General features: G+C 33.7%; 2 protein-coding genes and 1 long non-coding RNA gene across 3 annotated transcripts; 2 read left to right on the plus strand and 1 right to left on the minus strand.

The window, feature by feature from the left end:
* The first annotated feature begins 486 nt into the window (after window positions 1-486).
* On the plus strand, window positions 487-13345 carry LOC118063529 (sodium/calcium exchanger NCL). The gene is made up of 7 exons (XM_035077581.2): window positions 487-1088; window positions 1741-1932; window positions 9547-9728; window positions 11361-11488; window positions 11587-11863; window positions 11936-12247; window positions 12873-13345. Exons 1-7 carry the CDS (start codon window positions 671-673, stop codon window positions 13119-13121), a joined length of 1758 nt encoding a protein of 585 aa, XP_034933472.1. The 5' UTR covers window positions 487-670; the 3' UTR covers window positions 13122-13345.
* Window positions 13346-14910: 1565 nt separating this feature from the next.
* Window positions 14911-15961, plus strand: LOC140955687 (uncharacterized). Its single transcript, XR_012170105.1, has 2 exons — window positions 14911-15018; window positions 15103-15961. It is a non-coding gene; the product is annotated as an uncharacterized lncRNA (long non-coding RNA).
* LOC118027501 (uncharacterized) lies at window positions 15004-16348 on the minus strand. The gene is made up of 5 exons (XM_035030884.2): window positions 16236-16348; window positions 16007-16120; window positions 15607-15746; window positions 15319-15523; window positions 15004-15217 (listed from the first exon to the last, which is right to left on the minus strand). The coding sequence occupies exons 1-5, from the start codon at window positions 16287-16289 to the stop codon at window positions 15041-15043; spliced, it is 690 nt and encodes a 229-aa protein (XP_034886775.1). The 5' UTR covers window positions 16290-16348; the 3' UTR covers window positions 15004-15040.
* Window positions 16349-26411: the final 10063 nt, after the last annotated feature.

Here is a 26411-nt window from a genome sequence, read left to right on the forward strand (position 1 = left end):
CACCCATAATTCTTCTATCATGTTTGTTTTTAAATTTAAAAATTAATTTAAAAATAATAATTTTTTTACTTTAAATTAATTTGTAAATATTAAAAATAAATTTAAAAATATTATTTTAAATTATTTTTAAGTAAAAAATATTTTTTAAAAACAATCGCTATTATAATAATAATAATCATGCATGCATGGCTTCAAGTTCACACCTTTATCAATTTTTATGAATAAATATGTGTAACTTTAAGAGTTAGAGGCATCTAAAAGAGAGTGAATTGAATGACTTAAAATTAATAATTATGTGAACCATTCCAGTTAGTTTTGATAGAAAAAAAATAGAAAGGAAAGATGAATTAAAAACACAGTAACTTTTATAAGAATACGATTAAATATATAAAAACAGAATCTTAAAATAGTTAAGCCGTTACCCCTAAGATACGGAAACAGGTGGGGTCGTGAATCGTGATTATCAAGTTGAAACGGTACAGCCTCCATATCTGGAACTGGAAGGGTGACGCGGCTAAGACACGGCCTATCTCATCTCACCTAACCCAACCTCGTCCTTTAGTTTTCAGAACTCCTACCGTCTATCTAACGACCAATCACTCTGGAAAACACTTAACCATCAGTTCCTCTTTTTTGGTTCATGTCTTAAACATTACAAAGAAACCAAACCATGAGGAACAGTTTCAGTTTTAACAGACGCCACCTCGTCCTCACCATCCCAATCCTCCTCCTCCTCCTCCTAATCACAACCGTGCATTCACGTTACTCCCCCTTTGATCCGTCTGATCTAATCTCCGATGGCGCCCACAACAATCAGTCCCTTAATCAAACTACATCATCGCTTTTCCATCTCGCCCTCGAGAGCAGTGCAGAGGAGACGTGCGAGCAGACCTACGGCTTCCTGCCCTGCACTACGACGGTGATTGGAAACTTGTTTTTGATTCTCGTCTATGGCTACTTGATGTTCTTTGCCGCTACATATCTGTCTAGTGGGAGTGAGCTTTTGCTTCAGATTCTGGGACCTGGTATTATTGGTGGCTTGTTTCTTCCCATCCTTGGTGCTCTTCCTGATGCATTGCTCATTCTTGGTAATTACATCTCCTTTTTTCTCTTTTTGGTTGTGGAAAATATGACTGATTTGAGGTAGAATTTATTAATTTCAACTTTTATTAATCTCGTTTCGTGATCTGGATATTTAGGATCTGATTTTCAATTGTTCAATTAAAAATGACAGTGGACATTTTGGATCTATCTATCTATCTATCTATCTATCACACATATATATATATATAAAATATTCGGTGTGAAATTATCTGGTTTTTGAATCTGATGGTTTTACCGGCAAAAAAAAAAAGAGTTTTTTTTTCTTCCTTTAGATTTTGTTTTTTAAAATTTGTAGTTTTTAGATTTTTTTTCTTTTTGTGCTTTATACTATTGCCTGGTTTTTACACACACACACACACACTTTGTTTACCTCTTTCTATATTTTTTCTATAGTCATTTATATTTACTAATAGCATTAAACATTTACAGTGAATCATTGAATCTGAAAATGAAAAGAATTAGTTTTTTTTGTGAATGTGAATGTGAATTTGAATTTTCTGTGTTAAGGATACAAGGAAAGTGATTGTCGAATCATTTTGATTATTACTGCCAATTGTATTGTATATGGCGATTTCGGTGACACGAGATAGCTTTTGTTTGGTAACGTTGTCTAATTTTCTCCCCTTTGCTCCATAGTTTCTGGACTTTCTGGAAGTACTGAAACTGCTCAAAGCCAGGTCTCTGTTGGAATGGGCTTGTTGGCCGGATCAACTGTAATGCTTCTCACAGTTATCTGGGGATCGTGTGTTGTTGTCGGAAAATGTGACATGCTTGAGACAGAAAATTCTGCAATAGACCGAAAGGACACAAAAAGATTCAGCCTAACTGGTATGTCTCTTTTCTTAGAATTAACATGGTATAGACAGAACTTAGAGACAGACGCTGAGTTCTGAAAGATTTAAAGCACTAGGGCATCAGAAAATGTGGTTAATATTGTTTACCATTCTTTGTCTTGGAAGATTATAAGTAGTATTTCTTAGATAATATTCAAACTGAAGTATCAGGCTTAACTTATTTATTTAAACTATTAGAGAAATATTGCGAAGCTGTTAATCTGGTAAAATCTAGAGGGATAAAGTTATGCTCAATCTGTATCAGTTTTCTGAAGCCCAGATTTACCTTCCTAGACAGGATTTTTTTGTGCAGTTTAATTGTTTCCTTGGGTTTTTTTAGGATAAATGCTACCCCTCTCTTTTAGAAAACAGTGCAAGTGATGCATTTTGTCGTGCGAAGACATATTTATTAAATATGTTGCAATTAAATGTATGATGCATGAGGACATCAAATATAGTGAACATTTTCTTAAAATTTCTTGAGATTACACATATTAAGCTTTCCGAATATTGAATGCTGCCCTTTTGTACATAATAGAATGGTTCTAATTGCCCTTTCTCTTGAGAAGTTATTTAATTATATACACAAGACTGCCAGTTATACAAGGAAATTTAAATCTCTATGTGCTAATTACATAGAGTAATTTTAGGAAGCTATACATCTAAATCTCCTCTCGAGAGTATTTACAACCTAAATTAACAGCTATTAACAAGTCATAATTTATGGCTTTTTATTGACTCCCCCCACAAATTGATGTGGGTTATCCTAAAGCATCAATTTTTTTGTAAGAAAATTATGTTGTTACCGTGTGAGAGCCTTGGTAAAAATATTTGCCACTTGAAGATTGCTAGACACATGAGGAAGATAGATAGTTTGAGCTTTAAACACCTTACGGATGAAGTGGCAATCAACCTCAATATGTTTAGTGCATTCATGGAAGATGAGATTGACTAAAATGTGAATGACACTAGTGTTTATTCGCATGAAGAGAAGTAGGGCCACCTGGAGAGAAGCCAAGTTTAGCCAATAGCCCTCAGAGCCAATGTATCTCAACATAAGCTTGGGACATGGCCCTATATTTGGTAGAGGACTTGGAAACACAATCTTGTTTCATGCTTTTCCAATAAATAAGAGCCGGACCAAGAAACATACACCAACCTATAGTAGAACATCGAGTGTCACTACACTTGACATAATCACATAATCAAATATCATTATATGCTAAAAGATCAAGTGAAGTATCAGCAAGATAGAAAAGTCCTAGCAAAGCTGTGCCATGGACATAGCGAATGATTCGTCGAATTGTAGCCATATAAAGGTGCCAAGGAGAAGCCATGAACTAGCTAACATGTTGGACCACATAAGAAATATCAGGTTTAGTAATTGTAAGGTAGACCAAGTTGCCAACCAATGTATGATAGGCTACAATGTTTGATAACAAATCATCCTCTTCTTTGAGTAGCTTGAGATTAAGTTCCAAGGGAGTAAGTGTATTAAGAGGGTTAGAGTCCTGGAGACCAACAACAACAACAACCATCAAATCCTGGGTATGCTTGTATTGTGACAAAAAAAAATATCATATGAACCAGCGGTAATTTCCAAACCAAGAAAATATGTAAGGGATCCTAGATCCTTCATGTGAAAAGAATCACGTAAATATTGCTTTAATTGAGAGATCAGAACCAAATCAGTGCTCGTGATGATTATGTCGTTAACATACATCAAGAGAATGACAACCCCAATCTCGGTTTTGCGAAGAAACACGGATGCATCATAATTGCTTTTGAGAAAAGCAACCTTGAGTAAGGTATAAGTAAATTTCTTATACCATGCACGAAGGGGCTGTTTAAGACCATACATGGAGTGAGGTAACTTGCATACTATTGAAGTAAGGGTGGAAAGTAAACCTACAAGATGACATATATACAGATCTTCCTTGAGATCCCTTTGAAGAAAGGTGTTCTTCACATTCATTTGATTCAAAACCCAATTTTAAGAAGCGGCAATAGCCAACATTGCGCGGATGGTAGTCATTTTCGCCAATGGAGCAAACGTTTCCTTATAATTTACTTCATATTCTTGATTATTTCCAAGAGCTACTAAATGAGCTTTATACCTGTCCAAACTAACATCATACTTAACCTTAATAGAATAGATCCACTTACATCATCTAAGTGGAGTCACACCAGAAGGACAATCCACCACTTCCCTAGTCTTATTAGCCTTAAGAGCACGTAATTCTTCCTGAATGGCATGCTGTTAGGGATTACAATGGGTATTCATGGATGAGGTTTTGTGGCATCCTTTTTCGAACTTGATTTCAAATTTTTTAACAGAACCCGATCGAGTATAAACCAAACCCCGACCTGATTGGGTTTTGAATATTCATTGGGTACTGCTAGGTATCCTCATGAAAATATAAATAACAAGTGTGAAATATGTAAGAGCAAGCAAAGCTAAAAGTGATTTTGAAGCAAACAGACCCGGATGTTCCGTAAGAGTTATTCATGATCTTGCAAGAAATGCAAAAACAAGATTCAAAGAAGCCTTAGGTGGCAATATGACAAAGATCTTCACTTAATCACTGATCATCAAAGCTATTGATAATATAGAATGACATTATTTGTAGATAATCCGACTTTAAAATATGTTTTGCCCAAATTTCCAAATCATTATCTCACTAATTAAATGAGGCAGCTTCTAAACAATTGGATACCCAAAAAAATCATTCTAACCACCACCAAATTGATGATGACAAACAAGATGAATGTTTACTATTTTCTTTATTAACAATATGCATATCAAATTTTGTCTAGCATGTACATTTGCTCATGGGCATAAATTATACAAAGAATGACAATTAATCCCTAGAAACTTGTCCATAATTAATTTTTTAATTTTATTCCCCTCTATAACTTGGTTTTTGCTTATGAAAAAATGCTACCAAGCCTTCCAAACAATCTTATGTGTTCAAGATTTGCTTATAGCACTCTATCAATTCCAAATCTGATGGTAAATCTATCTCAAGTCCCTCATTGATAGCCTTTTTTGCCATTCTAATTGCTATTGAACCCTGTCAAGAGTACACACATGTCAAAGTGAATGCACAACAAACAGAAAGTAACAAATTAGTTCTTCTGTTCATATTATGTTTGATGAATTTATTCAAAGAGCTTCCAAACACCTTTCTTCTTCTTAGAAGAATTGAAGAGGCAGAGAGGAGAGTGTGAAGTTTAGAGAAAACCCTATTTTTTATTTTATTTATATATGTTTAGTATAAATGTAATTTTTCAAACTTTAAGATTATTTATATAGTTTGGGTCGGGTTTCTGGTCAGGCAAGATAACATCCATACTCTACCCGAATCTGATTTTTTTAGTTCGGGTTTACCCAAACCTGAATGGGAATTGGTAAAAAAATCTCTATTGAATAGGGTTGGTTCGAGTCAGTATCCATCGGGTTCGGGTGAAATTGCCATCACTACCTCCTGCCAACATTTCTCTTTGATTGCCTGTGAGTAACCAATAGGAATAACAATAAAAGATAGAGTGGCAAACAATGCATAAGTAATAGTACTTGTCATACATGACAAAAATCCATAACGGTTAGAAAGACTGGATATTATAAAGGAGTGGCGCAAAGTAGCGGTTGGCAAGACAGGATCGGAAAGGGAAAACACTGGAGGTCTCCAATGGTATACCATGCCTAGTTTAGACCTTTCAATATGTGTACTACTAAAAGTGTCATCAAAAGAAGACAAAAAAAAAAAAAAAAAACAATAACAACAACAAAAGACTTTGATGAGGAAGACATAGGAAAAAAGAACCATTGATTTTCAAAGAAGAGCACATTTCTTGACAGGAACCCAATTAGATTTTGGATATAAATAACTTTTTTGTGTGACACTATATCCCAAGGCACAATGGATGGATTGGGCAAAAGCATAAGATGCATAAAGAATACACACCTAAAAATATGAAGATTTGTATAAGGCTTGAAATATGGAAACTCAAAGTCCAAAACTGGGGAAGGCAATCAATTTATGAGAAAGGTTGTTGTGGTAAGTGTTTCTACCCAAAACTTAGAAGGAACTGAAGACTTAATGAGCATGGTTCCGACAACATTTAGAAGATAACGATTTTTTCGTTCAGCTACTCTATTTTGTTGTGAAGTATATTGACAAGAATGTTGAGAGATAATATACCTTTAGATTGCAAGAAGGATTGGAACACATGAGATGTATATTCCCCACTTGAGTCGGACCAAAGAATTTTAACATCAATTGAAAATTGAGTGTCAACAAGAGCTAAGAAAAGTTTGAACATATGAAAAACTTTTGATTTGTGCTGTAAGTAATAGACCCATGTATATTTGATGTGGTCATCAATGATTGTCACAAAATATTTGTATTGGGCATGAGAAATAATAAGACTAATACCTCAAACATCACTATGAATGATCTCAGAACTATAGGTGGCTCTATTTCCTTTTGAAGGAAAGGGTTAAGTTTTACTTTTGCCAAGTTTACAAGTTGCACAATCAGGAAACACAATGAAAAAAGAATACTCTTTATTATCCAATAGACCAAATTTCAACATATTAGATAGAACCTTAGAAGGTAAAGATAGTACAGAGAAAAAAGGTAAACTTTGTGAAATAGATAGTTGTAGATAAAAAGAACGTCCATGCTTTGGCCCCTTCACGATCAACTACCCTGACATTTGATCTTGCACAACACAACCACCAGGAGTAAGATGTACATCATAATTTTGGACCACAAAGTTGGCTAAAAGAAACTAAATTCAGGTGATACAAGAACATCCTTAAAGTAAGAAGATACATCACCAACTGCTATATTGGGGAGAGCACTACCATTGGCTGTTTGAATATATGAAGAGCCACAATATTCTCTCACATTACTTAAATCATTTAGAGTATTATTCATATGATTAGAAGCATCCGAGTGTAAGATCTAAAAGAGATATGAAGAACCAATACCTTGAAGACCCAATGCTGAAAATGCACACTTAATCATTTCTTGCATTGTTTCCTGAGTTAGAAAAGGTGCTAGAGACTGTAAACCAACAACAGAAGTTACAATAGCAAGCATAGTTGGCTGTAAGTCACTAGAGCTGAGCATTTTCCGTTCGGTTTGGTTTTGGACCAAAATAAACAATCAAACTGATTTTTTAAAAAACATTTTGAACCGAACTAAACCAAAAACGGGTTCAAACCGATTAATTTCAGTTTGGTTCGGTTTTTTTCCCTTCCAAACCGGTTCAAACCGAAACTATTTCAGTTGCAAACAAAATTTGTTCCCAGTCCCAAAAAAATCCCTATGGTTTTTCTCATCATCTCCATTTCTTTCTGCTATTGTGTAGCCACAAAAAGTGGGGAGCACAACCAAGAGGAGCCAAGCCCATGAGCACCACTTTTCTAACATCAACATTGTACAAGCATGATTACAAATCTCACTGTGTTGTCAAACTAGAGGCCATATACTTGTCTTTGTCCAATCATTCCCTTTGATAAAGTCCTAAAGCCTATTCTTGCAAACAACCTTTTGTCCTAACTGCGCATTTGAAGCTTCTTCTATCAAAGAGCTTGGGCATCTTTCGATGAGTAGGTCCGGAAAGAGAGTTAAGGCGATACCTCCCCGTCACTCCGATGAGAGTACGATAGAGAAAAGAATGAGCTTTTGTTCAGAGCTTGAATAAGAATATCCTTCAGTAACTTTATGCATGCACCCCATAAAGTGTAACGTTAGGTTTACAGAGAGTAAAGGGAGGGGAGAAAAATCAAAAAGGAGAGATGCAGAGAGTAAAGGGAGGGGAGAGATATGTTGAGAGCAAAGGGAGGGGGTGGGCAGTGGCTGAATGTTACTTTAGGGTTAGAAAACATCCTATTTATACTTGGTTTTTTTTAAGTGCTGGCTAGTTGAACCGATTTGGTTCGATTCAATCGGTTTCAGACTTTAGAAACCAAAACCAAACCGAACCGGAAATTTTTTGTGATTTTTCAATCGGTTAATTATGTTTTTTTTTTTGGTTATTTTTTTTCTAGTTTTCTCGGTTTAATCAGTTTATCAGGTTTTTTGCTCACCCCTATAAGTCACCAATAACAACAACTTGATAGACCTTGTTGAAGTGTTAAGGATGAATAGTACAATCCTTAATAATGTGCTCTGATTGCTTGCAGTAATTAAAAAACTCTTGAGGATAGCATGATAGACCATGTTGCTTGGGAGCATTATGGCTATATTTCTTGCAACTATAGCATTATATGGTGCTCATGTCACGACCCATGCCCTTGCCTTAAGCATCATAGGCAACTGAGACAATATTAGAAGCAACATGAGACTGCTCCATAATATTTCGAGTATTAAGCGTTGTTTGTCAGGCAAGAGTTCTCATAAAAGACCTCCAAAGTCAGAATAGAATCTCTATTTACTAGAGAGGCACAAATAGAATCAAAGTCAAGCCTCAATTTCATTAGAAATTAATCTCTTTGGCTGGTTTTGTGTACGTGCTATACTATAAAGACCATGGTTGCAACAAGGTCAGAATAATCATTTTAAAAAATTAGAAAACCAGAGTAGTAGTCTTGAATTGATAGATCCCCCTAAGTATAGTTAGCAATGGCCAACTCAAGCCGGAAACACCTAACTTGTTGTCATGGTTATAGACTTGCTTGAGATAATTCCATATAGCATTTGCAGACCTATGAGGACGCAGAGATAAGAAGTGGCTTTATAGAACCAAGAATCCAAGACATGATTTTACTATCTTTGGCATCCCAAGCTTTCTTGTTGGTCAGAGGCTTTTCCGCAGTAGATCCTCTTTTGCTACTTGCCATTATATGTCCCCACAACTCTTTATTCCTTTAGGAAGGTCTCCAATTGAAATTCCCAAGCAACATAATTTTTGCTAGTGAATCTATCAGAATTGACAAACAATATCTAACTTCTCCATAAGTACTAAGGCTATGACTGGAAAAACTAGAACTAAGATTTCTTAGAGAATGACTCTGAAACCATAACAGAATGGTTTGAATTGTCCTCTCTTTAGAAGGTCTTTCATTATATAGGCAAGATTACCAGTTATACAAAGAAACTTAAATCTGGACATGCTTTGATTTTAGGAATCTGTACATAGTAAGCTAAATCTCCTCCTCTGTATACAACCTAAATTAACAGCTATTACCCGGGCATAATTAATGGCATTCTATTGACAGTACAGGAAGGGAAAGGATGAGTGAAAATCAGAAATAAAATGTAATATTCAGAGGGAGCTGAGCTTAGCAGCAGATGTATGAAAGGAATGATGGGGGGAGGGATTTAAATCCTACAGAAATTGAAAGAGAGGGGGAGGGGCTGGGGTTGTGAAATGTGAAACATTATACTGATAATGGAAGCCATCAAATTCTGAAGTAATCACATGGTTACTTGTATGCCAATTTTATAAACAAATATCATTCTGAAGCATTGCACATTCATTATCAAATTTATTGCATTGATTACAATTGGAGCTGTGATGTGAAACAGTATGAAAATTGTGGTCGAATATACTAGATGCCTCCATACTCAAAATAATTTATCCATGTTTGCAGGCAGTGGAGTTAGTACTGATATCTGGACATGCTATGCTGCACGAATAATGGCTATATCTGTTCTTCCATTTATTGTTGTTCAACTACTGCAAACCCTCCATTCAACTTCAGGAAGGCACTTAGCAGTCTTGATTGGGCTAATTTTATCTCTTGCTATCTTGATAACTTACTGTCTTTACCAGGTAACTATTTTTCTTTCCTGTGTGCCTGGTTTGTAGATTTTATTAACCTGTTTTTTTTTTTTTTTTTATTCAGAAGCTAAAAGCTACCTCGTTGCAGTCCCCTCTTCTTTGTAGCCCATAAAATTACAAAGGCTTGCTTTTGGCTGCATATTTTTGGCAGGAACTAAACGGGCATTCCACATGCTTTCATATTTTGTAGTTCATTGAAATAGGAGCCTATGTTTATAATTGAACTCGGTATGCTCGGGAAGCATAGTTTTGAGCTTGTCCCTTGTGTTTCTAATAACGCAGTTAGGTTATCATTTCTCTTAATATAACCTCTCTAGATTGGGGCCCCTACAATTTGACATTATTATGCCTAAACAAATTTGACATTGCAAATGTTGCTAGGTTCAGTAACATGTTGTAATTTCAAAGATCGATGAAGTTTATTTGGTTTTATTTGGTTAAGGATGACATGCATACTAAAATTATCATAAAGTCTTGATCTCTATGGTTGCGCAGTTTCCAACGTTGATGCATATTAAGTTTAGATTCTTTTGATACCCTCGTGAGACCTAATAAGTCCTCCAAGTTTCATTATATTCAGAATTCTACAAATGTCATTTAATGATTTTGTACTTGACAAATTAATCTGGAAATCAACCTCTTGATTAGTGGTAGCCTTTAAGGGCCTCAGTGTTACTCCGTACTCTGTGAACATAGTATATATACTGTTTGTCATCATGTGAGTGAGCTGCATCCTAAACTGACATGCACCTCTTGGAAGGTGACTTGCTGGATAAGGTGTCTTGTCGAGTTTCCAGTTGCTGCTTCAATGAAAATGTGCTCAAAACCAAAGCACTTTCTTTTCCATATTGTGAGAAATTCACATCCAACGAATCTGGTTTTGGAAAAGGAGTATGAATAGACCCCTTATCATCAGACTTCTTGTTTTTTGAGGTGTCACTTCTTGCTAGTTTAGACCAGAATTTTAAGAGCCAGGCGGTTATTTGGTAAATCTAGTTTATTTTCAGTAGACCCGAGCAATTTGCAAGTTTTAGTCAAATCTAGAGTGTGAATATCTGTAAGCTTCGTAGAAACTTTGTTTTTTTTTTTTTTTTTTTTTTGCAGTTTTTGCTCTAGGTAATTAATGGCTTATTGCTCTAAGCTAGTGCAAAAAATTTAGCTACCAGTGTATGTTTTCTCCGTTCTAGGGTCTGTGATTTGTTTACAATGTTGCACGTTTGTTAGGGTGGATTAGTTGAATATACCAATGTAAGATTGTGCATGCTATATTGTGCAAATAATTACTTCAATTTTTCTCTTTTTTGTCACCGAAGAAATTTATTGCTAGTAATGTTTTTAACAATTGTCGGACAGCCATACAATATATGTTTGAACTTGATACTACTTTGGTGTTTTCCCTTGCTTAAAATAGGTTAGGAATCGACTGAGTTGCCCTATTTAGTAGTTAAATTTTAAGGCCCAAATGTTAGATACTGCGGCTTGGGTTCTTGTGATAATTGAGTCAGATAATGTGTATTTGGTGCCTGCCTGTGTGTTATCAGATGCTACAATCTAGCCTTCTACGATCTGTTTTTGGGGCTTTTTGCCAAATTAATGTTTTTCCCTTGATATTATATCGGACAGGTCTTTCAGCCTTGGATCCAGGAGAGAAAACTTAAGTATACAAGGCACAAACTTGTGATGTCAGGAATTTTAAAGCATTTAAGGATTTTGACTGATGACGGTTCACTGGATACAGATGTCGTAAAAAAGTCAGTTCCATGCTTCCATTACGCCTGAACTGATAGTCTTTGGCTTTCAATCTATACCTCTTTTAATTTGTAATTTTCTAATGTATATACCATGCCAGGTTGTTCCGCACTATTGATGAGAATGGTGATGATAGACTTTCTGCTTCTGAATTAAAGGCACTGGTCATAGGAATCCGGTTTGAAGAGATAGACTTCGACAAGGATGATGCTGTTTCTAAATTAATGAAAGATTTTGACACTTCTAATGATAATTATATTGATGAGACCGAGTTCAGTAATGGTATCCAAAAATGGCATGATAAGGCAATGCGTGTAGGAGGTGGCTCTCCTGACCCTGGTCCCCGGACACATAAGTACTTGGATAACTTTCATGATGTAAGTGGCAGTATTGTGGCTCACCTTAGTGCCATAGTATCATATGATCATTTGATTTTGTAATTCGTGCAGAAAACAAAGAAAGCACACGCTCTATTGAGGCCTCAGGAACCAGAGGAGGGACAGAGTGATGAGGGAGTCAAAAACCCCAGGTGGACGTCCTTCAAAGCATCGCTGATGTTGTTGGCTGGTGCTGTTATTGCTGCTGCATTTGCGGATCCTCTTGTGGATGCTGTTGACAATTTCTCTGATGCAACAAGTATTCCTACTTTCTTCATCTCATTTATTGCTCTTCCGTTGGCTACCAACTCTAGTGAAGCTGTGTCAGCAATCATTTTCGCTAGCCGTAAGAAAGTCACCACTGCCTCGTTAACATTTTCTGAGGTGTGTTTCTTACTTACCAGTCCCGGTGTTTCAGCTTCCTGCTCTTTAAAGTTGATTGTAATTCACTGTAGGCATTCACAGCTATTTAAAAGGTCACATTTCAATCTAAAATAGAAAAATTTCGAGTACAGTCTTCAAGGAGGAGGCAGCATCAAAAGCACAGTGCTATTCTGAACTTGTTCTTGATTTCTATTTCCAAGCTGAATGCATTTCAATTTGAGATGGTTCCTTGCATTATCATTATCTCCTCTAAATGTTAACTCATTTCAGTTGGCATGTGATGCAGTATCCTGTCTAAAAACCCCCCATACAGCTCTAACCATTTTCATGGTAGTAAAAAAATGGGATATCCTAAGAAGCACAAGCTCAATGAACCACTTACGGAGGCTCATAGTATGGATGGTAGTTGTGCTTTCTGAGAGGTTGCCTTTGAAATGACTTGCCTTTATTACAGGAGATGAAAATAAACAAAGAACAATCCTCTGTTTGATTTCAGAGATAACTCTGTGCCTTGCTTACATTCTTAGGAGGCATCTTGCAGTCTTACGTTAGTATATAATCATGCAATCATAAAAGAAACTGCGGTTTTTTTGAATTCTGACCTTGATGGCTTTTCTTACTGCAGCTATATGGGGCAGTCACCATGAATAATGTCCTTTGCCTAGCAGTATTCTTGGCCCTTGTTTACTTCAGGGAATTGACCTGGGACTTCTCAGCTGAAGTGCTGGTTATTTGTATTGTGTGCGTCGTGATGGGCGCCTTCGCCAGCTTCCGTACCACATTTCCTCTCTGGACCTCTTTTCTGGCTTTCTTCCTGTATCCATTCTCTCTGGTACTGGTCTATGTTCTTGATTATGTCTTGGGTTGGTCATAGGTTTGTGCAGGTTGCAATCAGAGCACGGCTCGCAGTTTGATCTTGTGGGATGGTTCCTGTTTTCCTGTTTGATAGCGAACATATGGACTTTTATGAGAGTGTTTTTTGGCTGTACAAGCGTGATTCTGAATCTTGTTGGACACATGAGCTGATCCAGAAGACATTGTACTTGTTATTTTCTTGTGACATTTCCTATTTACAGTTGTGCTTTTTCAGACTTCAAAGCTCCGGTCCCTCCTGGAAAACAACCCTTGCCCGCTTCCTCTCTCCCTTTTTTTTTCCCTCATGATTTGATCTGCTACTGCATAACCTCATCTTTTGCTGTGGTTTTTTTCCCTTTTTAACAGCTAAGCAAGACACAAACAGGACAGGGATTCTAATGGATGCAAAACAAGGATTCACCTGATAAGAATATTTTGGCAATTTCCTTACTAATCTTGAGGGATTGATTAATGCTCCAGCTAAACAGAACAAAAGTGGAAAAAGACACCACACGAAAAATTCCCAGGAGAGGTTGTCGTGTGAGGGGAGACATGCAGCATCTTCCGACATCATCAACGAAAACATTATTACAATAAAAATACTTTTGTGAGACGATTTTATTGAAAGTGTGAAAAAAGATGACGAAGAATAAGATGAATTGAATATTTACTTAGGGTTAGTATACATAAATTATAAGTTAGAAAACTTTGTCGACGCTTTAACTTTGTTGTGGGCTTATTATTTAAGCAGTAGAAATTTAGTTGTGTTGGTTAAGAAAACATCACTAAAGATTGAAATACTCCAAGGAGAAAATTAACTTAGAATAAATGATTGAAAAAAATAAATTAATTAAAAAGTATCATTTTTCACACAAAAAAAATAAAAAAACCTAAGATCCTTTTAAAACTCATTTTCAGCCTTAAAATGAATTTAACGTAGGTGGTTTGTTTGATTTGTTTAAAATTTAAAAATTTTATATTTTTTTTATATTTTTGATTCATTTTAAATGATTGATGTCAAAAATAAATTTAAAAAAATAAAAAATATTATCTTATTATATTTTTAAATAAAAAATAATTTGAAACGAAATGTTTACTAGGCTCTCCATCTTTTACCATAAACGATGTTACGAGAAACACCATGGGTATTTTAGAAGCAGTCCCCTAATTCATAATTCATGGCGGCTCTAACCGAAGCTGCCTGTCCGGTTGCCATTGGTGGTGGCTGGATCTCTCCTCCTTTATTTCTTCTTCTTGTATAATTTGTTTTAAGTTCTAGTCTAGCATCTCAAATCATGATAGCATGTTTTCTATGAACAATACTCGATTTTATTTTTATGTTTTTACATGACTTTTTGTACCAAATTGATCCAAAGTTCATGTTTATTTCAATAATTTTTAATTACCAGAAATACGTTTTAATAATTTTTTAATATTTTTTCAATAATCATTCTTATATCAGCTTATTTCCATGTTCCATTTCATTTTTAAATATTTAAAATCAACACTTATTTACTCAATCATATGTATATATATAGCCAAGAGTTTGCAAGTGACCCCTAATCAAGTGCTTTCTCTACTCACACACACGCCAAAAAAAAAAAAAAAAGGATAAAAGGAAAGAAATCCCGAAACCCAAGGCCAAATTCATCACTTGGTCATCAAAATACAAATCCAGACCTCCTAACCTCCCCAGTCTCTCTCTTCTCTCTTGCCCTCACATGGCCAAGATTTAGGGGTCCCTTTCAAACTCTTAGCCACAAATCCATATTTATACATATTCACTCTTCTTCAAAAGTTATTAATGGGAAAAGGGAGTCGAGGACTGCCTACTACATAGTCTCATGGAGAGAAACAGCTGGCCTTCCTCAGATAGCACATGAGATGAGCAAAAGAGAGAAGAAAACGACGAAAAAGTAAGCTACTTTATGTAGGTGTTCATAACTTCAAATTCAAATCAATATTTTCTCCTACTTCATCACCAGTGTAATCGCTGCTAGACTTTGTTGGATGGCCAATTTGCATTATTGCTGGGGGAAGGAAGCAATAGTAGGTCTGCTGTTGATTTGGTACAATTGCTCCTGGCTGCTGGAGAATTCGATCTTCCACGTTACCCTTGAACAAATTCATGAGAGAGAAAAGAAAAGTAAGTGGATAATATTTCTTAATACAAAAAACAAAACGAGTGAAATGGTTTGCTGTTTAAGCAATCTCACTTGATACGGCAGTGAATCGAAATCAAAGGATTCGAAGTTATGGAAGTCCAGATAATCTGAAGGCATGAGCTTGAAGTCTGTAGATGTCAAAGTTGTAGCAGGAGGAGGGGCTGGAGCGAGGAAATCTACATTGCATGCCCCATTTTCTTCGATGATTTTCTTTGAAGTGGGCTCCAAGATACAAGTAGAACAGGAGGAGTCTTCTCTAAAGTATGGGCACAGGAGTATACAATAAAAACACTTGTAAAGTAGAATATTCAAGGATGCCATGAAGAATAAGAAAAAAACCTGCAATTTCGGCTGCTGAAACTGAAATTATACAAGCCTCCATTGCCAAATGAGGTATTTGTGGGACACTTGTAGCAGTGGAAAGAAGAACCTGGTGGATAGCCTAGCGAAAAGGGATGCGGTCTCTTCTTGCCAACCATCTATACTTAGATGTGATGAAACAAATTCACAAATAAGAAATGCTTCCCATTATTTTCATTCAATTCAAAACCAATAAAAATTTCCCACCAGCACATTTACAAATTGGTGTGTTCCTTTTTCCCCCCTTCGAATTGTATTAAGCATTATTGTTAAAAAGAAATCTTGATTGATTATAATAAAAACTAAAGAAAAATATATAATGAGTTAAAGTGTACTATTGCATTCATTAACTCACTGATTAAGAGAAGAGTTAAATCACCTTCTCTTCCTCTATCCAAACAGGTATATAGTTGTCATAATAACTTTGGTTTGAAGGGGGCTCCATCTGAGGATTTTGCAAAGATGATGATGAACTTCCTGACGAGGCATTTACCTACACAATTTCCACGAAATATACAAGGCAAAGCAAGATTATTTAGGATTTACACAAAAAAAGATCACACTAAATTTAAGAAAGAAAATAAGAAACCACACACGTATTTAGTTACCATTGAGCATGGAGAAGAAGAAGAATGTTGTCGATGTTGCTGTGCTCTTTGCATCAAACTAGGAAGAGGCCAAATGGGGTTGATTCATAAGGTAAATTCAAATTCGGCCGAAACAAGTGCAATCAACCCCACAATTTTCCTTTTCAAGATTGTAATCACTAGAATTCCACATCTTAGGCATAGTTTTTTGCCCTTGAACAGCAACTGATTGCCACCCCACCGAATTTTCCGATGGAATAGTACTGTTTGAGTTGATTAGTTCTATATTTTGGGGCCTAAACATTGACTTTGGAGATGAGAAGATTCAGGAAGAATATGATGAATTAGAACGAGATTCATAAACATTTGGAATTGGCAGAGAGAGATTGGAAGGCTTAATTTGTGATATAGGACCTGGAGAAGGCAGATTTACAGAGACATCGTTCTTCTGTTGCTCCTCTAGTCTCATCTTCTCTAGTTGTGCAACACCAAGCCCTCTTTGTGGCACTTTCTTTTGCTTGTGCTTCCTACAAGATCTACTAATGTGGCCACTTCTAATACCACCATCACCATTACCATTACTACTAGTGTTACATTTCTTGGTTTGTTCTTCTTGAGCCATTGTTATAATTATCTTCCATAAAAGAAAGTTTTCAATAATTCAAAGGAAACCCTAATAAAAAGAAAAGAAAGAAGAAGACATCACCCTCACTTTCCATGCTAGTGTCAGTATATATACCATTGTTCCTGTTTCTGCTCTTCTCTTCTTGGAACTTTCTTGCCATCAACATGCAAGGATTTAGACAGCCACACACAATAAATCTTGATTTTGCTGCAGCTGCTAGCACTAATTAATAATACCGCACCACTATATGTATTGCTCTTCCTCGGCTAGTCTTGTTATAAAGGAAAGAGTTTCAGAAGAAGTTAAAGAAGCCAGATACAAAGATTTAGAGAGAGAAAAAGACAACATGTCCAAATCGTGAGTTGGAAGAAACCATAATATGAAATCAAAATCTGACGATTACAACAGCAAAATCTAGACAACTTTAAGGACCCAGTTTCAAGAAAGAAAGGAAACAAACAGAAAAAGATTACCAAAAATCTCGCAAGGTATGGTGTCAAGATCGGTATGATTGAGAGAGAGAGCAAAAACCCTTCAACCTAGCCAGCCTTCAAGCTAGAAAATTAGAGAGGGAGAGGGAGAGAGGGAGAGAGAAACAAAGTAGGGACTTGGAAGTGTAGAGAGAGAGAATCTGAGGAGGTTTCTGATTTTTCTCATATCTTATTGTCGGAGAAGCAGATTACTTAAAGAAAAATTAAGTGGTAGAAAAATTCAAACCATGCAAAATCTAAAGCACTATTTAAGAATATCAGATACATTTTTCTCTCGATTTTTTCTTATGCCCAAATTCTCGCTCCACTCTCCTCTTTTCATTCCTACACCTACTCTCAGGATCTCTCTCACTCACTCACTCTCATTTTCTTTCTCTCTCAGTCAGATTTCATTTCTCTCTCTAAATTATGTGCTAAATCTTCTAAAAGGAGCTAAGAGACAAGTGTAAGCAGGCAATGCCACCTTTGCTTGTTTGTTTCATTTTAGGTAATCCCTTGCTGGCTTTGCAGCTTTTTGGCCCTAATGTGTGTTCTTCGGATTGTCCCTAACACACCTGCATGGAATTTACCACTTCGATTTTGGGATTTGGGTCCCTTTATTACTGGACTTTTTTTTTTTTTTTTTTCCCCAATAGAATAGTTTGTTTGAAAAATAATATGCTTGAAATATTACACTTACGTTGACTAACTCCACCATTCCTATAATAATATATATTCTCTAAAATATAGAGCAACTTCTTACTTATCTTGTAAATGATGAAGGTATTAAATTTTTTTCTATTTTAAAAATAATTTATGAGAAGATCAAATTCGAAGGTGTAAGAACTCGAGACTATATTAAAATATTCTTAAGGCATAAAGTTATATGATATAACTATATCAGATGTATTTTTCTTATTTTATGATAAAAAATACAATATACATCTTAAATACAAAGAAGGTTATAATATGATATTCAATTTCACAATCGCACTTAAATTTTGCTATGTAACGCAAACATTCTTTGAGCAAGGCATGTGAGCGCACAAGGAAGGTGCCGGCATGGCCCATGCAGGTCTTGGTGAACATATCAAAAACAGCAAAAGTTTAAAACATAGGATTAACTACAAAACTGGTAAAGAACTTGATATCATTAAATTTAGTAAAGAAAATTGGCCTGAAAATTGACTGTAGGGGAGCAGTCTCGCACCTCTCCACACAAGCCCATATATAATTACTCTTAAGCTACGTTGCAGGCCGTACATAATTTTATTTTGAAATAAAAACAAATATCTAGGAATAGTTGATCATTTATTCAAAAAATTTTCAACTATAATTCAAATCAATGAATAATATATATATATATATATATATATATATATAATTATATATTTATTTGATTTATCTATGTTAATTTAGGTTGACCTACGAAACACACAAAAGACAATCTTATAAAAAAATAAAAAAAAAGAAGTTAATCCTCAATAATTCTGATTGTTGTTGGTGAAAATCAACACTCAAAATATTTTTTAAAAGGAAAAAAAAACCAGGACAAGCAAGATAAACTAAAACAGTAAAAGTAAATCATTGATAACAAATGATGAATTTTTTTTTAATTTTAAATTAAATAAAAATAGATCACAATAATAAATGGTGAAATTGTATTTTTATTTTAAATTGAGGTAAAAAAAAGCATTAAACAACAAAAAATAGCCTAGACATTGTGGCTTAACCTGTCAAAACTGCAATCCAGATCATGAACTCAACCGGGTTCCATTAAATTTTATCTTTCTTAAATTTATATTTAAACCTAAATATAAATAGCCAAAAAAGGAGCCCAAGTGTGCGGGCCCACCCAGAATGTCTAGGCCTTTAAAAGGGAGAGCCCAGACATGTGGGCCTTTAAGCTCATGCCAGCACGTCTAAGTCCGATTTTATTTTTTTTTCTTTTAAAAGGGAGAATAACCTGTCATCCACCCTTTTTATTTATAAAAAATAGGCACATACATCACCTACTAAGACAGATGATATGTGGGTCTACTAACCAAATTCTAGCCACCACTATGATGGCTTAAAAATCAGGTTATAGGTTTTTTCGCTTTAAAACCCTATGTTAAAGTCATTTAAACCCAAAACACCTTACCAACACCTTTAAAACTTTTAAAAACCAGTTCATCAACCCTAAAAAAACCTCCAAAAAAAGATTCAAAAAAACTCAAAATCAAACTAATTTAGATTTGATCTTCCATTGATTTGGATTTATTTTTTTAGGTTACATTGAAACTCTAAGCAACCCCCATCAAACTCATCTCATTGCATATTGTAGACACCATGGACAACCATTTTGGTGGTAAAAAATGGTGTGAAACGATGACTTTATCTCTCATCACCAAAATCTAACGATCTCTCTCTCTCTCTCTCTCTCTCTCTCCTATCATGCTATGAACTAAAAAAATAAAAATAAAATTTTATACCAAAATTGAATTGCAAAAAAATCAGGGAACCAAATGGGTACAAATTAGAAAGTTAGCGGATTAAATTGAAATTTTCTTGCCAACTTCAAACCCACTCATTTTCAGTGCCTTTTCTATATTCGTCATTCTTCTTTTAATTTTTCCCATGACCAACAAAAAGGAAGTGATTAGTACTTAAAAGTGCATTTTTATCAAGGTTTTATATCATCATTTTGCACTTGAAATATCAATAACTCCTTAACTAAAGCATGTTTTATAATAACATACTAATAATATAAGATACCTTTAATTTATGGTAAATCATCTTAAAATGCAGGCCTATCACATAAATGAAAGGATTGATTGATGAGTTTAAGTATTGAAATTGAAAGGACAAAGAGAGGGTCAAATTTAGAAAAGAGATGTTGGTGAAGTCCAAACTGGAACACTATTCGGTAATTAGGTCATATCTCGAGTTCTAGATGTCCAAATGACCTCAATTTTTTGAATAGATTCGGTAAGACATAGGCCCTACAACTTTCATGTTGGAGTCCAGATTTAAAAAGGCTATTTTCAAGTCCAAATTATAGCAACAACAGAGAAGTCTGAATCTGTCCTGTAGCCTAGACACTGTTCAGTGTTCAACCCATATCTCGAGTTCTAGAAGTCCAAATGACCTTAATTTTTTTTTTCTGGAAAGATAAGACAGTTTCCTAGAACTTTCATGAGTACAGGTGGTTTCAATTATGATGTTAGCAATGACATTTTATTCATACAAGAAGATAAGGATTTTCATCAAATCAAGAGTTGGTCACCCACTCAACAATTAGTCATCAAATCAATAGTTCCAAATTTTGGCCTATAAAAGGATTTGCCATGCATTTTAGGCATCTTGGTTGTTCAGATCAAGAACTTGCTCTTGCTCTCTCTTTTTATATATATTTTTTTGTAATTCTTAAGTTTTGCTTTCATTAATACCTTGTTTATGCTTTTTCATTTCCTTCCTTTACTTAGTTAACTTGTATCTTATTTATGTTCTTATTTTGTTTATTTATGTTTCTTTTTTTATTATGTTTAGCTAAGTTTATTATGTCAAGGTGAAAAGTTATACTAATTAGTGTAGAACAAGTATAATGTTAATATTTAATATTAACATGTCTTATCTTTTTTATCGTACTAATTCTTAATACATTGCTTGTAAAATGGTTAAATGGTTAATCTAAATTTGTGTTGATAAACTTGGTACAACAAATGCTTCGCACTCTCATAGCTCAACCGTATAGTATTACCTACACTTATGCTATGAAAGGAACTTGATTTGTTGTTAACATAAGTTAGCATCATGAATTCCTTACAATATTTAAAAGTTTGGTGTTACTTAAATAAGATAATTAATATGATCATGTTAACAATTTGTAATGAGCTATTAATGACAAATCATCCGATTGGAATCTTCTTGTATATGTTTCTAGTTGAGTAATAAGATTTTTATACTTATACTTGTTTTGAAATATCATTAGTGGATCCTAACCTTGATACTTGTTTTTATCATTGTTTAATTATCACATTGATCTTCCATTTTAAAATTCTCATCAACTTTTTTCTCTTCTTCTTCTTCTTGATTACTACTGCTGCTGCTGCTGCTACTACTACTACTACTACTACTAATATTATTGTTATTATTATTGTTGTTATTATTGTTATTTATAATTTATACAATTAATTTTCCTGTGGTTCGATTCTGGTCTTGCCAGGTTATTTATTATTTCGACACTCCTACACTTGGGAGAAAACATCAATCTTTTAGTCATGTTAGGAAGCAATTGGCTATTGATTTTCCAATTAAAGGACTTAGTCGATGAACAAAAATTTAGGGACCAAAATGAGAAAATGAAAAGAAAAGAAAAAAAACACCGCTCTAATCCACAATGAATTATAAGAGAGTGCACAATGCCCATGTCTATAGCGTGAAAAATTCACCTCATAGTTTTCTTTATAATTAGTAGGTGATTTCCAAATTGATAATGATCCAACAGTTCTTCTTCTTCTTTTTTATAGATCCAACCATTACTTTCCTTTTCTTTTTATTTCTACCAAACCTATATCATTTAATTATTCAAATTACCCTTTGAAATTTATTTTTCATTTATGGCTTATCTATTTAAAAATTTGCAACAACAAGTTATACAAACAACTAAAGGAACTAAATAGTGAAGGTTCATTACCTCTCACACTTTTTTATTCTTTCATTTTCTTCTCTTTTTATATTTCATCCACATACTTTTTTTAATTTTCTCCTTTTGTCATAAATTTATGAGGAAAAAAAATTAAATATAGTAGAATGATAAAATTAAAAGAAAGAGGACCATTGTGTTAAAGACAAAGAAAATATACGATTAATCTCAAAGTTTTTGACTTTTTTATTTTGATCTAAAAGTTTATCTTATTTATTTTTCAATCTGCGAGTTTGAGAGATGAAAGAGAGATTCTCCAAAAAAAAATAAAGGAGAGAGGAAGTTGTTAGCTAGCCATATTTTGACCATAAAAAGGATGATCTTTGTAACAATTGATTTCTTTTCTTGAGAGGAGTTCAATAAAGGTAGTTGTTACCTTTAAACATGATAGAAAAAGTATATTGCGATGCGATCTAACTATCAAATGATCCATTGGAGGTTCTAATTGGTCTAGTTACTAGGTTTAGGGCTAAGAAGTTCAATACATTGATCTTGGGGTCGCGAATTCCATTAAATTTCGTGAGGGTTCACATAATATTGTGTTTCGTTTGATATATTTTGATTCAGTTAATTTTTATTTTTAGAGGATTTTAGGGTGTTTTAGAGTAGTTAAATATTTTTTGAGGTTTTTATGGTGTTTTCATATAAAAATAAGCTAAAATTTGGGTTTTTAGATTCCAAAAATATCGACCTTAAGTTTGCCGTCACTAGAGATGACTAAAAAAACAACTTGTTGCTTGCCTTAAAAAAAAAATACAAGAGTGGACCACCCTTGACGGAAAAAAAAAAATAAACAAGTGTAGGCTTAGGCTTCTAGCCTTAGGCATATATGAGCTTGTTTTTATTAAGGCCATGTGTGTGGGCCTAACCCATCAACGTTTGACTTTTTTTATGTTTTTATTTTTATTTTTTTACCCTTTCATAATTATTTCCATTTAAATATTGATTTATGTCATCTCTTGTATTTCTTAAATAAATTGAATTAACTTTGTTTTTAAAATAGTGATTGAACTTTTTATATATTTTTTAAGTTGCAAGATATGTTAAAGGGATTAGTTTGATTTATATCAAATTATTTTCATCTTATATTTTATATGAATTATTTGTATTTATATGAAGTTTCTATATATATATATATATATATATAATCAATTGTTATTAGCCACAACATTTAGCCATTAAGATAAAATAAATCAAAACATTTAAAATAAAAAAAATAGTAATGTAAAACATTTGTATATGCATGTATTTGTTATTTATACTATGAAAATTACCTTTCTACTTTAATATTTAATTAGTATTAATAGCTTTTTTTTTTATTTATCAACTTATTGTATTTTATAAAATATAAACAATATATTTTTATTTCTCAATTTTAAAAAAAATGATACATGAAAACATATCCATAATGTATTATTTTTCAAAATAAAAATTGACTTGAAATACTGGCTACAATATAAATAGCATGTTTACATTTTTAAATTAAAAAGCAATCAGGATATTCAAAAATGGATCCGCAACATTAACACATTCTTTTATTATGTTCAAAACTGACTTAAAATTCTATCTGTTACATAAAAATTGGTACTAATAATCATCTGCATATAACATAAACATAAATATTTATCATCACATTAATATTAGTTAGTAAAGGGTTGTTTGATATCATTTCTAGGTTTCTTTCTCAGTTTTAAATATTTTTTTTTCTTAAATATGAAACTTGTTAAGTTGGCTAGTTTTTTTGTTTTAGCCTTTTTTTTTTTTCAAAAATTGCACATAATCTCAATACTCAAATTATCAAGACTTATCATTGGACTTCCCATACTGAAAACTTAAAAGCCCTTGACCCAACCTTATATATAACATTATGGACCTAATCATGACCTTACACCTTAAAACCATGTCCTCAATCTTAGCTTGATCTTTGAATTTTTTGCACTAAACCTCAAAACCCAAACCCATGTGACTTAGACCGAGGTGTAGTCTACAACATAGACACTCTAGACCCAATCTCTAAGTGACATGGATTTGATTCTTGAAATCTTTAGCTCAGGTCTTGCTTTAACCTGAAACGATCCAATTTAGATCTCATCCCCATGCCTAATCCTATTCCTAACCATGAGCCCTTTAAACCAAGTATTATCTTGAGATCCAAATGATTAGAATCAAGACCTAACATAAACCTTAAGTGCCCCAAACCTAATTTTGAACCGCATCACAAATACCCTGGTTCTAGTCTTGAATTGATTCTTTGGCACCCTATACCTGGTCCTAAACTAAAACTCGAGCACTTCATACATGATCTTGTACCAATTCCCAAGTCCTTAATGTAGTGTTTGGTTATTATTTTAGGATAGAAGAGATAGAGATAATGGGATAGAGAAGACATGTCTCATTGTACTTTCTCTTTTAAAAATACAAAACTTCATTAAAAAAACTCTTTAAGAGACAAATTTATTTTATATTTGTCTCTCTTCAATCAAACATGTTTTTATCTTTTTTGTATTTGTCTTTTTTGTCTTGGGATACAAAGTAAATGTAACCTAGCACTATGTCTTAGACCTAGTCTTGGATTAACCCTCGAGCAACCCAAATTTGATTCCCAACTAACCCCATACCTAATCCTCAAACCACACTTGAGGCCTCAGACTTGGTCCTAAACTAATCTTTAAGTGCTCCATTATTGGTTCTGATAAAAATCTTGAGTGCCCCAGACCATGTCCTTGCCTGAATTCCAAGCAACTCAAACTAGGTCCCTACCCAAACCCTCAACATGGTCAAAACTTTTAAACCACTTTTTTTTCAACACTTGCTATCAATTTTATTTTTTTCAAAGAAGAAAAACTAAAACAAACAAATTTCATATATTGTTTTTTTAAAAATTTGATAGAAAAAATAAAAATGATATTAAACAACCCCTAAAATTCCATGAAAGAAAGACTAAGAATACAATGTGGTTATTGCATATCAACATCACAATCTTACAATTAATCTTGATGAAATAAATATTTATCACCCATTAGGAAACTAGAACGGAGACAAAATTGGTAACTATAAAAAATTTACTTTTTATAATAAGAACGAGTGATAAATTGGAAAAGAAATTGTTAATGTATGGACATCTTGGGAAGTTGGTCTAGGGATGCCTTTGTGATGGATAGGATGAATAGATGAAATTGGAATTGATAGGACTATATTAGATTATAGATGATATTGTACTGGAATAAGGATTTTGTCTATGATGTTGAACAAACTTGTTCCTTAAATATATGCACAGAACACTATATAACTTGGTTTATCCTGTTTAATTACAAGAAAAAAAAAAAGAACTAAAGGATGTGACAAATAAATTGTATCGAAAAAGAAAAATATTATGGATTGTAATAGTGTTTAACATTTTTTTTTTTCAATTGATCCTTTGAATTTTTTTTATTTTAGCCCTTTGATTTTATTTTTATTTCAATTTTTTTCTTTAATATTGTGTTTATTTGGGATTAGGCTTGGTGGTTTATTTAGGCTACGTGGGCTAGGGGATTATACAATATCGAGGAAAAATCTCATTATTTGGTTTGTCAAGATTAATTGAAATTGTTTTCATTTAAAACAATTAAATTTATAAGGACTGGATTTGAAGGCTGGACAAATGTTAAGCTGCGTTTTCTTGCTGACACTTGAGACTAAATTGGATGGGAGTGCAAAATTTTTATCCTATTTCCTTATGACTTAACTTTTTATTTTTTTGATTTGATCATTTTACATTGAATTTATTTAGTATTGGACTTGAGGGTTTGTTTCAATTGCCTATATACAGGGGTCTTGTGATGTCAAGGAAACATTTCAGCAAGCAGTTAATGCTTATTTTCATGAAATAAAACTCAATTGCATTGATATAAAACAAATAAGTCTTGAAGGATCAAATTTGCAAACAAAACACAATCAGAGATGAAATAAAACAAGTAAGGGAAGAATGGTTGACACGTGCAAGTTAGGAAAACCTTTGTGCCTTACCGGTGTGTGCACCATCCTTTGACTACCAGATGGGTTGTTCCATGGTCTTTTTTTAATTTTCTAGACGAGGGCTACTATATAGGATGGTGCGTGTTGGTGTTTGGGGCTGCGGTGTGTCTTGATGGTTTTTTTCTCGTCCTTTCTCATTTCTCTCTCCTTCACTTGGTTTTTGTTCCTTGCTTTGTTAATTATCTCCTATATCAATCTTGGTCCTTATTCTTTTAATTGTTATTTTTTTTATGTCCTTTTCTAAAATTAGATTCTTTTTTAATTTCATCATTCATAATTATTATTTTCTTTCTATGGATTAATATTGGTCTCATAACTTGGGACACAAGTTTGGAAGGTTAGCCAGGATTGATTTTGATTATTTTTTATTGTACTTTTTAAACATTTTTTTTATTCCA

Source organism: Populus alba, chromosome 1 (assembly GCF_005239225.2).
Source record: "Populus alba chromosome 1, ASM523922v2, whole genome shotgun sequence".
Lineage (NCBI taxonomy): Eukaryota > Viridiplantae > Streptophyta > Magnoliopsida > Malpighiales > Salicaceae > Populus > Populus alba.

Coding starts and splice junctions, on each gene's coding strand:
- LOC118027501 (XM_035030884.2), bottom strand. CDS start 16,289: ATGCAAAGAGCACAGCAACATCGACAACATTCTTCTTCTTCTCCATGC. Junction 16,121..16,235: donor CTTCTTCTCCATGCTCAATG/GTAACTAAATAC, acceptor GAAATTGTGTAG/GTAAATGCCTCGTCAGGAAG. Junction 15,747..16,006: donor TTTGGATAGAGGAAGAGAAG/GTGATTTAACTC, acceptor ATCTAAGTATAG/ATGGTTGGCAAGAAGAGACC.
- LOC118063529 (XM_035077581.2), top strand. CDS start 671: ATGAGGAACAGTTTCAGTTTTAACAGACGCCACCTCGTCCTCACCATC. Junction 1,933..9,546: donor AAAAAGATTCAGCCTAACTG/GTATGTCTCTTT, acceptor CCATGTTTGCAG/GCAGTGGAGTTAGTACTGAT. Junction 9,729..11,360: donor TAACTTACTGTCTTTACCAG/GTAACTATTTTT, acceptor TATATCGGACAG/GTCTTTCAGCCTTGGATCCA.